The sequence below is a fragment of the Meles meles genome, chromosome X (assembly GCF_922984935.1).
Source record: "Meles meles chromosome X, mMelMel3.1 paternal haplotype, whole genome shotgun sequence".
In the NCBI taxonomy this organism is placed as follows: domain Eukaryota; kingdom Metazoa; phylum Chordata; class Mammalia; order Carnivora; family Mustelidae; genus Meles; species Meles meles.
This window is the reverse complement of record NC_060087.1, coordinates 46,108,267-46,120,758: the sequence shown is the minus strand read 5'-3', so window position 1 is coordinate 46,120,758 and position 12,492 is coordinate 46,108,267. Positions and strand designations below refer to the sequence as shown.

The 12,492-nt window shown below is 41.6% G+C and overlaps 1 protein-coding gene across 1 annotated transcript; it reads left to right on the top strand.

Annotated features, from left to right (window-relative positions):
- The first annotated feature begins 582 nt into the window (after positions 1-582).
- Positions 583-1,073, top strand: LOC123935426 (small ubiquitin-related modifier 1-like). The gene is made up of 2 exons (XM_045996217.1): positions 583-745; positions 1,003-1,073. The coding sequence occupies exons 1-2, from the start codon at positions 583-585 to the stop codon at positions 1,071-1,073; spliced, it is 234 nt and encodes a 77-aa protein (XP_045852173.1).
- Positions 1,074-12,492: the final 11,419 nt, after the last annotated feature.

Sequence of the window (12,492 nt, the reverse complement as noted above, 5' to 3'; positions counted from 1 at the left end):
ACCGTTCAAGTACACAATAAAAGTAAATAATTTTGAGGGACAACTCAGACAAATTTCACAAGTTTTCCTATGGTCTCTGTGATATTTACATAATTAAATGCTACTGGGATTTATTAAATATGTTTTCCTAGTATAGCAATGATTTCATCCATATTTTGAGAACACTGGAATTCAAAAATGCATTCACTTTCAATTACATAAAATACTTAATGTCAGTGTCTTATTCATTTTCAATATTATGTATACTTGGGTGTATATGTTTGGGCTTTTTCCATTTTCCTCAAGATTATTACACTAGTGGATACTCTTCATAAGTATTTTTTAAAAGAGCAATCTTTTCAATTTATTAGTTGTATTTTCCATTTACTAATGATTCAGACCTTTTATTAAGAACCTCTTTCTTTTTCCATTAGGATTATTCTGTTGCTCTTTTTTCCCTTACCTTTTACATTGGAGGGTTATGTAATGTATTGTCTATTTAAAAACATGCATTTAGAGAGACGGATTTTTAAACCTTGGAGTGAGGTTCTGACTACCTGAGGTTGCTGCAGTGCAGAGGCCCTGGGTGAAGCCACCATCACCATGTCTGATCAGGAAGCAAAACCTACAACTGAGGACTTGGGGCATAAGAAGGAAGGAGAATACATTAAACTCAAAGTCACTGGACAGGATAGCAGTGAGATTCACTTCGAAGTGAAAATGACAACATATCTCAAGAAACTCAAAGAATCATATTGTCAAAGACAGGGAGTGCCAATGAATATAATATGATAATCACACTCTAAAAGAACTGGGGGGCGCCTGGGTGGCTCAGTCAGTTGGGCGGCTGCCTTCGGCTCAGGTCATGATCCCGGAGTCCTGGGATTGAGTCCCACATCGGGCTCCCTGCTCAGCAAGAGAGCCTTCTTCTCCCTCTCCCTCTGCCTGCCACTCTGCCTACTTGTGCTCTCTATCTCTCTATCAAATAAATAAATAAATAAAGTCTTTAAAAAAAAATAAAAGAACTGGGAATGGAGATAGAAGATGTGATTGAAGTTTATCAGGAACAAACAGAGGGTCATTCAACGATTTAGATACTCCTTTTGTTTTTTTTTCTTTACCTTCAATCCTTTTTTATTTTTAAAAATAGTTCTTTTGTAATGTGGTCTTCAAAACAGAATTGAAAACTGGCACCCCATCTTTTAAAACATCTGCCTATTATTCATTTCACTTGTTTTCATTGTGCTGATTTCTGGTGATCAAATCTCAGCCCCCTTCATATTGCCCTTTCCTTTTTAAAAATTACATGTGTGCACAGAGAGGCCACCTTTTCCAGGACTATGCATTTTCAGGCTTGTGATAAATAAGATCGACAAATGTGAATGTTCATGATGATTTTCCAATTGGCCCTGAAGTTCTAGCATGTGATTGCTTCACTCCTGGACTAGAATTTCAGTGGGAGATGGAAGTTTCTCAGAGAACTGAACTGTGGAAAAATGAGCTTTCCTTACCTTGAAGCTACTTCTAAAATTTGAGGGTCTGGACCAAAAGAAGAGAAATATCAGGCTGGAGTCAAGATGACAGAGATGGTAAGAATAATGACTAACTCCAAAGATGGCTTCACTGAAGGGAAAGCATTCTAAGATAAAAGAAAAGTCTTGTCAGAAGTTCCCAGAAAAGTTCTAATTTTCATTAGCAGTTAACAAAGTTACTCATGCAGAAGTGTATTCAGCAGAACACTACTCTTTTGGATTTTATTTGTGCTTTTTGGCCTCGGATATGGGTTTTAAATGGACATTGTACCAGCTTCACTAAAAGAAACAAAATATTTGTAAAAACCATAAACACACACACACACATTTACAGGCTGTGATCCGGCAGGATACAAAATCAATGTACAGAAACAAGTTGGTTTCTTATATACTAACAATGAAAATATAGAAAGGAAAATTAGAGAATCGATTCCATTTAATATAGCACCAAGAACCATAAGATACCTGGGAATAAACCTAACCAAAGAGGTAAAGGATCTGTACTTGAGGAACTACAGAACACTCATGAAAGAAACTGAAGAAGCCACAAAAAGATGGAAGACCATTCCATGCTCATGGATTGGAAGAATAAACATTGTTAAAATGTCTATGCTGCCTAGAGCCATCTATACTTTCAATGCCATCCCGATCAAAATTCCACTGGCATTTTTCAAAGAGCTGGAACAAACAATCCTAAAATTTGTATGGAACCAGAAGAGACCCTGAATTGTTAAGGAAATGTTGAAAAGGAAAGACAAAACTGGGGTCATCATGTTGCCTGATTTCAAGCTTTACTACAAAGCTGTGATCACCAAGACAACATAGTACTGGCACAAAAACAGACACATAGACCAGTGGAACAGAGTAGAGAGCCCAGATATGGACCCTCAACTCTATGGTCAACTAATCTTCGACAAAGCAGGAAAAAATATACAGTGGAGAAAAGACAGTCTCTTCAATAAATGGTGCTGGGAAACTGAACAGTTTTGTATAGAAGAATGAAACTTGAACATTCTCTTACACCATATACAAAGATAAACTCGAAATGGGTAAAAGACCTCAACGTGAGGCAGGAATCTATCAAAATCCAAGAGAACATAGGCAGTAACCTCTTCGACGTTGGCCACAGCAACTTCTTTCAAGATATTTTTCCAAAGGCAAAGGAAACAAAAGTGGAAATGAACTTTGGGACTTCATCAAGATCAAAACCTTCTGCACAGCAAAGGAAACAGTCAACCAAACAAAGAGGCAACCCACGGAATGGGAGAAGATATTCGAAAATGACACTACAGACAAAGGGCTGATATCCAAGATCTATAATGAACTCCTCAAACTCAACACTCAAAAACCAGATAATCACGTCAAAAATGGGCAGAAGACATGAATAGACACTTCTCTGAAGAAGACATACAAATGGCTCATAGACATATGAAAAAAATGTTCATCATCATTAGCCATCAGGGAGATTCAAATCAAAACAACATTGAGATAGCACCTTATACCAGTTAGAATGGCCAAAATTAACAAGACAGGAAACAAGTGTTGGGAGAATGTGGAGAAAGGGGAACCCTCTTACACTGTTGGTGGGAATGCAAGTTGGTGCAGCCAATTTGGAGAACAGTGTGGAGATTCCCTAAGAAATTAAAAATAGAGCTACCCCATGACCCTGCAATTGCACTACTGGGTGTTTACCCCAAAGATACAGATGTAGTGAAAAGAAGAGCCATCTGTACCCCAGTATTCATAGCAGCAATGGCCACAGTCGCCAAACTGTGGAAAGAACCAAGATGCCCTTCAATGAACGAATGGATAAAGAAGATATGGTCCATATATATAATGGAGTATTATGCCTCCATCAGAAAGGATGAATACCCAACTTTTGTATCAACGTGGATGGGACTGGAAGAGATTATGCTGAGTGAAATAAGTCAAGCAGAGAGAGTCAATTATCATATGGTTTCACTTACTTGTGGAGCATAAGGAATACACGGAAGACATTGGGAGATGGAGAGGAGAAGGGAAGGGGGGGAATAGGAGGGGGAGACAAACTATGAGAGATAGTGGACTCTGAGAAACAGAGGGTTTTGGAAGGGGGGGTGCAGTGAGGCTGGTGGTGGGTATTATGGAGGGCACATATTACATTGAATACTGGGTGTGGTGGATAAAGAATGAATTTTGGAACACTGGAAAAAAAAAAGGCTGTGATCCTTCTATGAGTACATTCCAATGATGTAAAACTGGCACCTGGAAGCACTCTGAAAAATATCCCTTAATGTAAATAGTCTAAAGAAATGTTTCATCAATCCAGAGCAAAAAAGTTTAAGTACACTAATACAAGGTAATTTATTCCCTAAACATCAAGTGCTTCCTTTAAACTCAGAAGCTCTTATAATTAACAGTCAGCAATTTGGAAGATACATGTAAAACATACTTAAGCTGGCTGGTTGGGAATTATTAGGATACTGGTCTTTGGATTTCAAATCTTATCAATTTATGTCTGAAGGCAAAAATTTATATGTCATGTTTGTTTGAGATGATTAGAGGTGATTATATCATAGGATCCACAGCTCAGGAAGGCTGACAGTGGGGACAAGGAGTGTGCTTAGCATAGGTATCTTACAGCTGCCTTGGGCATTAGTGACTGTGTGATCTACTTATCAGACACAGAAACTAGAAACTTGACTATCTCTCCCCATTTTATTATTCAGTCATTTGATTCTTCTTTGGAGACAGGACTGAAATGCAATAGTTTTTTTGAATAGACAGAATAATCCAGAATTTGACAGAATCTAAGAATGGGTATCTAGGTCTTTATAAACAAAAACATCAAGCAGAGTATCTATTCATTATCTTTTTTTTTCTATTCATTATCTTAATAGCAATGAAATCTCATTTCAGATAATAAAATCTGACTCAAGATGTTATTTGTAACAAATAAGTCATGTAAAATGGAGTATTTTGCTATTCTTTGAACAGAACCACAAAATGCAACAATCAGTATTAAAAAGATTATAGTATATCTGATTTGAATTCACTAATTACTGTAAGATTAAAGGTGGAATTTAGAATTAAGGGTTTCTCCAAGAAGCACACAATTTATGTTAGACCTGCTACTTTATATAAGCTGATATTTATTCCAAATACATTTTTTATTTGTTAAAAAGGAGAAATTATTTTAAAAAAACTCTGAAAATTATTAGCTGTTAAAGGATACTCAAAAATAAGAAAATATTTTCATGTTTTAATGAAAATAATGAAATGTTTTCATTTCATTTCATTTCATTTAACTTAAAAAAAAGATTTTATTTACTTTTAAAAAGAGAGTGCAAGCACCCTATCGGGGGTTGGGGGAGAGGGTGGGCAGAGGGACACAGAATTCCAAGCAGACTCCACATTGAGCACAGAGCCTGACACAGGGCTCCATCTCATGACTGTGAGATTATAAACTGAGCCAAAATCAAGAGCTGGATGCTTAACCAACTGAGCCACTCAGGCGCCCCTGTCTTCATCAACATGGCTTTGATCCAATTTGTTTCTATACCTGGTTGTCTGTAAGTCAGGTAGTCAGGCATTTAGGGTCTAAACTACCTGTCAAAGTATCTTTATATGTGAATTCTGTTCTTAATGTAACAGTAATATTACATTTATATTATCAAAGATATAATATTCAAGAAAACAGAAGAACATACTTTATATTCTTAATGGATCACATACCTGCTTCCGGAATTTTAATGGGCTGTAGATTTGGTAAACTCCCCCCACTCCTTCACATCTGGACCATCTTTGCTTTTATCCCCAGTCTTTGACTGAACCAGTTCCTGGAGATCAGCTTTCATTTTAGGCCCTTAGAAAAGAAAGGTTATCAATTTAAGCAGTAAACATAAATTATAAATAAAGAAGTGATAATATTTATTCTTTGAGTTACATGAAATACAAGTGTGGAAAAAAAGTGAGGGAAAGATGGACTTCATATCCTTGCTTTTCTGTATCATGATACTTTATTTCAAAGGACAGTCTAAGGATAAACCACACTAAATTTACATTTCCTTCATATTACCATAGTACATTAAGACTAGGGAGCATCAGCTGTCTAAGAAATCTGAAGTCTATACTATAGATAGGATCTTAATTAAAATATAATATCCTAGGACACCTGAGTGGCTCAGTTGGTTAAGCCTCTGACTTCCACTCAGGTCATGAACCCAGGGTGCTGGGACTGAGCCACATTTTGGTTTCCTTGCTCAGCAGGGAGACTACTTCTCTCCCTGCTTGGGCACTCTCCCTTAATTTCTTTTTTTTTTTTTAAAAAGATTTTATTTATTTATTTGACAGAGATACAGGGAACACAACAGGGATAGTGGGAGAGGGAGAAACAGGATCCCCTCCAAGCAGGGAGTCCTATGCGGGGCTCCATCCCAGGACCCTGGGATCATGACCCGAGCTGAAGGCAGAGGCTTTAACCCACTGAGCCACCCAGGCGCCCCCATAAAGGTATTTAAACACATATTTTAAAGCTGCTTAAAAGTCATACTAATATAGTGACCCTAATGCCGGTTTCCTGAATTATGCAGCTTTTATGAAACGTACCATATGAAATGATTAATCAGATGGTGGCTATCACTCATTGAGCTCTTTTCTGGAATCTGTCTCCTGCTCCACTGAACTGGCCTGTGCTGTAATAAGCTACTTTACAGTACAGACACATTTGAGTAGTAAGCATTCTATACAGAACCATTCACTTGTTTGTAGAACAACACAGATGGTAGGAAGAACACAAAACTTTTTAACTATCTTTTTTTAAGATTTTAAAAAAATTTATTTATTTGAGAGAGAGAGAGAGAGAGAGAAAGTGAGAGAGCATGAGAGGAGAGAAGGTCAGAGGGAGAAGCAGACTCCCCAAGGAGCTGGGAGCTTGATGTGGGACTCGATCCTGGGGCTCCAGGATCATGACCTGAGGTGAAGGCAGTCGATTAACCAACTGAGCCACGCAGGCGTCCAGAACACAAAGCTTTTAAAACGTTTTTATTTTAAGTACTCTCTACACCCAGTGTGGGGCTTGAACTCTCCACCCCAAGATCAAGAGTCACATGCTCTACCGACTGAGCCAGCCAGGTTCCCCAAGAACACAAACCCTGTAATGAAATATGAATTGTGTCTCCATGTGTCAAGCAGTCTTTGGTAATCCACAATCTCTGAGCCTTAGTTTTCTTATCTCTAAAATGGGGCTCGGGTCCCTAGGCAAATGGCCTTAGTCCACATGTTATAGGGTATGTTGACTTGGCACTCTGTCTGTGCTGTTGAAAACTCCTTAGCTTTTGATGAAATGTTTGAAAAGGCCACAAAAAATGTTATAAGAACAAATTAAACCAGAGAAATGATGTATAGTTTTTTTTTTTAAAGATTTTTTTTATTTATTTGACAGAGAGAAATCACAACTAGGCAGAGAGGCAGGCAGAGAGAGAGGAGGAAGCAGGCTCCCCGTGGAGCAGAGAGCCCGATATGGGGCTCGATCCCAGGACCCTGAGATCATGACCTGAGCCGAAGGCAGAGGCTTTTAACCCACTGAGCCACCCAGGCGCCCCATGATGTATAGTTTTGTAGTTGAACATTTTCTTCTAATTTAGAAAAGACTGTATATTCAAGCACATTGATTAAATTATGAGGAAAGTGGTACCTGGGTGGCTCAGTTGGTTAAGTGTCTACCTTCTGCTCAGGTCATGATCCCAGGGTCCTGAGATTTAGCCCTGCATCAGGCTCCTTGCTTAGCTGGGGCCTGTTTCTCCCTCTGCCTACTGCTCCCCTGCTCGTGTTCTCTCTCTCAAATGATAAATGAAATCTTCAAAATAAATAAATAAGTGTTGAAGGAAAAGGAAAAGTCATTATGGTGAAGGGCTATATGAAGCTACACACTGTGCACTCTTCACATGTTCAACCCATTTTCAGGAAATGACTGAGATTCTTTTCACATGTTTTCTTTCCTCCTGTCATGGTTTGTCATAATGTATGTTGCATACATACACCCCCTGCCCCCACAGACATTCTTCTTCCCTTTCTCTTCATCTTGAGCCCCAGGTGCTCCTTCTATTTCCTTCCCTGGTTCAGGTTTCATATCCCGGCTCTCAGGTGGTTTCTCATCCCTGGGTGGCCGCACCTAGGGGAGTGTGTGCATGTGGGCCAATAAAAAGTTGTGTGGTTAATACATGCTGACAATGTAAATAGACATCAGACATTTGGATATCAAACAATGAATAAACATAAAGACACTCCCACATCATGGTTCTTTGTGCTTGTTCTGAAAAGTGACTCTTCCCACAGTGCAGCTGGTGCAAGAAGAGGTAGCCACAAGCACTTTGGAGTCTACTGTAAACTCTGCCGGGAGGATAGGCACAATCGGTGCTTAATAAGCATGACAAAGAAGACAGACTGTATTTTCGTATGCAGAAATTGGAATCCTCCTGTTTCACTGCTTCCCTCCCTTTATCAGCAGAGTAGTTTTTCATCACAGTATCTGTATGTTGGTTGGTAGCTCAACAGAACTTCCAGAACAATAAACGCACAGTAATCTAAATCATCCAGTATGGAAGTACTCACACCCACACACTCCTTAGACCCTGGGTCATCTTTTCTGTGTTTGGATTTGGATTTTTTTTTTAAGATTTTATTTATTTATTTGACAGAGATCACAAGTAGGCAGAAAGGCAGGCAGAGAGAGACAGAAGGAAGCAGGCTCCCTGCTGAGCAGAGAGCCCCATGAGGGGCTCCATCCCAGGACCCTGGAATCATGACCTGAGCCGAAGGCAGAGGCTTAACCCACTGAGCCACCCAGGCGCCCCTGGACTTGGATCTTGATCTGACTTGGCCACTCATAGTTCACCCTGAAAGTAGAATATTGGTATTTGGGAAATGTACTTTAAAGGAGTACACTTCCAAGGCCATGGGTTTAATTGTTTCTTACTTTGAAAATACGTTGAAGGCCAACCTAGTATCAGTATAGTGTACACGCTGTGTTCACACCAAATACACGGGCTGCAAGATCATTTACTTAGGCTGGTTGTGAAATCACCTTTGGCACAGGCTAAAACATGAGGCTTAGTCTCCCAGCTAGATATCCCAGTACAAAAGACATTTGAGAAAACAGTGCTGTACATTAAACCTAACTCCCTACCAGTGTGGTAACATTGCCATTAAGAGGCTTTTACTGCTTAAATTAGGTTTTGTTGCAATGCAGAGAAAGAAAGATTCCTTTGCATACTGCCTGTGGCTGTGTCTGTACTACAAGGGTTCATTGTTGAAGGGTCAACGATGGTTGTGTCTGATCCTGAAACAGGTTCACAGGCCAGCTCCTCCCTTGACACTGTGCACCGTGCACCACAAATCTTGCGGCACTAGTTACAAGGCCCCAGCATTCCCCTCTTACTGGTCTTTTCTATAGCGCCTGGTCTGGCCCCTGCCCAGGGTCCCATAGAGGATCCAGGCCTGTGTGCTCTGCCGGCAGCTGCAGGTGCTCCAGGACTCAGGCACTTCCACTAACACCCCAAGCAGTCCCAGTGCACGAACCCAGTCCTCGCTCCTCGCCCCATCTTCACCTCCACTCCTCAGCCCACCACCCTCACTTGCCCTGGCCCCACCACTAGCACCAGAGCCATGGCATCTCTGATGCCTGTGAGGTGAAGGGCGCTAGCTCCTTGGCACGTCCACCTAGGACGCCACAGCTCTACTGGCCCCACCTGATAATCGCTCACACTTAAACTCCTGGAAGAACTGATGTGGGGACCTACCATTTGAATTCAGGTAGCAATAAAGCTCACAGCACAGAGAACACGACATCCTTGATCGAACTCAGCTCTGCTCACAGAACCCGGGCAGGGATGCACATGCACAGCAGTGACCATGCGCAGTGTTCACTCACAGTAATGAGCTTGCGCAGAGAGTCGGGGTGTGCAGGGTGGGTTGAGCTTTTCCCGCCTGAGCTGCTGCAGAGACTCGCAACCGCAGGGTCTGCAGAGAAGAAAAGAGGGTTGAGCTGTCTCTTTTTCAAACCGCCTTATCTCTCCTATGCATCCAGATACTTTGCGGACACACAGCCCCAACTTACCCTTAGTGGACAACGTGTCTCAGAAAGAGCGCTGAGCCAGAAATAGATATGAAGTATTTTAATCCGAGGTTGATATGGGCTTCGATTACTCATTTCCTCCTTTGCTTTGGGGTGTTGTGTAATACTTGAACAAATTGACCCACCTGTGTATGATAAATTCATTAGCACCTGTTTTCTTTAGGGTTTTTTTTTTCCATTTTATTTATTTTTTCAGCGTAACAGTATTCATTCTTTTTGCACAACACCCAGTGCTCCATGCAAAACGTGCCCTCCCCATTACCCACCACCTGTTCCCCCAACCTCCCACCCCTGACCCTTCAAAACCTTCAGGTTGTTTTTCAGAGTCCATAGTCTCTTATGGTTCGCCTCCCCTTCCAAATTTTTTTTTTTAATAAACATATAATGTATTTTTATCCCCAGGGGTACAGGTCTGTGAATTTTTAAAGATTTTATTTATTTATTTGACAGAGAGAGATCACAAGTAGACAGAGAGGCAGGCAGAGAGAGAGGGGAAAGCAGGCTCCCTGCCGAACAGAGAGCCCGATGCGGGACTCGATCCCAGGACCCTGAGATCATGACCTGAGCCGTAGGCAGCGGCTTAACCCACTGAGCCACCCAGGCACCCTTTTCTTGAGGTTTTTGTTTGCAGGACAGCACATTGACATCTCTGTACTGGTGGCTCATTTCTCCTTCTGAACTGTATTCATTCGGTCCGTGTATGTTTCAGAAATATCCAGATATTTGTCCTGGGATTTATGCTCAGTCCATGGTCACATGGCATGCAGCACTAGTGTCTATGCTCCTCAAATTCTGTACTTTCCAGATTACAGCCAGGCCACTTCTAAACAAAGCTGACTTTATCTCATAAAGGGAGAGCACTACCCAGACAGAGCCCTAATAGAGTCTTGGATGTGGCAGGACAAGAGAAATATTTATGTTTCAGATATTGAAGTCTGGTATACAACAGATCTTTCAATGTTGGAAGAGGGTGTGATTAAGATTGGGTGACAATCTTTAGAGAATGATTTTGGTGGATAACACAAGGGGAAAAAAAACTTCGTAAAAACTTTTGTTTATCTTTTTGAGAGAGAGAGGGAGAGAGAGCGCACAGAAGCAGGTGGAGAGGCAGAGGGAGAAGGAGAGGGAGAAGCAGACTCCCCTGCTGAGCTGGGAGTCTGATGTGGGGCGGGATCCCAGGTCTTGGAGATCATGACCTGAGCCAAAGGCAGACCCTTAACCATCTGAGCCACCCACAAGGCAAGAATCACACACAAGGCAAGAATCTGAAGACCAAAAGCTCGTTTCTTTTTTAAAGATTTTATTTATTTATTTATTTATTTTTTAAAAAGATTTATTTATTTGACAGATAGAGATCACAAGTAGGCAGAGAGGCAGGCAGAGAGAGAGAGAGGAGGAAGCAGGCTCCCAGCCAAGCAGAGAGCCCGATGCGGGGCTCGATCCCAGGACCCCGGGATCATGACCTGAGCTGAAGGCAGAGGCTTTAACCTGCTGAGCCACCCAGGCGCCCCAAGATTTTATTTATTTATTTGACAGAGATCACAAGTAGGCAGACAGGCAGGCAGAGAGAGAGGAGGAATCAGGCTCCCCGCTGAGCAGAGAGCCCAGGAACCTGGGACCATGACCTGAGCTGAAGGCAGAGGCTATAACCCACTGAGCCACCCAGGTGCCCCAAGCTCAACATTTCTTGTGGTTGAAAACGTCCTTTCACACTTTTGATTGATGTGTTAATGGGTTTTTCAGATAGTTCCTAGAACAAAGAAGAAAGCTATTTGCGGCTCTTCTGTTCTTAGGCAAGGCCTTCCTGCATTAGCGAATTTATGTTGATGTAGAGAGCAAAATGGAGTCTTCTCATGTGAAGCAGGAGCTTGTGTCAAGCCATGACCCAAGTAGGTAATGGTACTGCTGTTAGGAGGTATGGCCAGGACCAGCATCAGCTGACACCCCAGAATGGATGACAAGCAGAACCAGAGGAGGGCTGTGGGGGCAGACCTTTAAATCCTGACCAAATCCCTTGAAAAAGGGGACGAATTTTGCAGCAAACTGCCAGACTCTTCCGACATGAGCCCTCTATGACTTACCATTTAGAAAAGGCGACTGGCTGCAATAGCTGTGCCTGACTGATCTCTGAACACAACTGAGATCCTTCACTGCTTGAACATGAAAAGCAGTAATGCTCAGAGCTGACCCTGACCAGAACAGACCGGACCGAGGCCTTCTTTCAAGGGCATGCCCACAGACTGACTTCCCCTTTGGTTCATTAACTTCCTACACACCTGTGTTATTTTGTTTGTCGTGTGGTTTGTCTTATGTCCTGCTCGGTGTGCTGTTTGAGAGAGTTTGGTTACTCATATGGTGAATTGTCATTGAGTTTGGAATCCTGAACCTGCTTTACCATGGTGATTTACTTTGTTCCATGATTGAATCAAGCTGACATGGCAGAAAGACACAAACCTTGTGTGTGCATTCATAGAGGGGTCGTGACAGCTGATGAAACCAGGGGGAATATGAATTCTTGTTGATGTAGACAGTAATCTGTGTGCAGGTTTCCATTTTGATTATGTTGATATAAGTTAGCGGTTTTGTGTGGGAGGCACATATGGAAGGGAGGACAAGAAAGGGGTCCAAGCCAGAAAGTATCTTTCTTTTTTTTCTTTCTTTTTAAATTAACATATAATGTATTATTTGCTTCAGGGATACAGGTCTGTGAATCATCAGTCTTACAAAATTCACAGCACTCATAATAGCACACACCCTCCCAAATGTCCATAATCCAGCCACCCTATCCCATGCCCCACCACCCATCAGCCCTCAGTTTGTTTCCTGAGATCAAGAGTCTCTTATGTTTTTTCTCCCTCCCGATTCCAT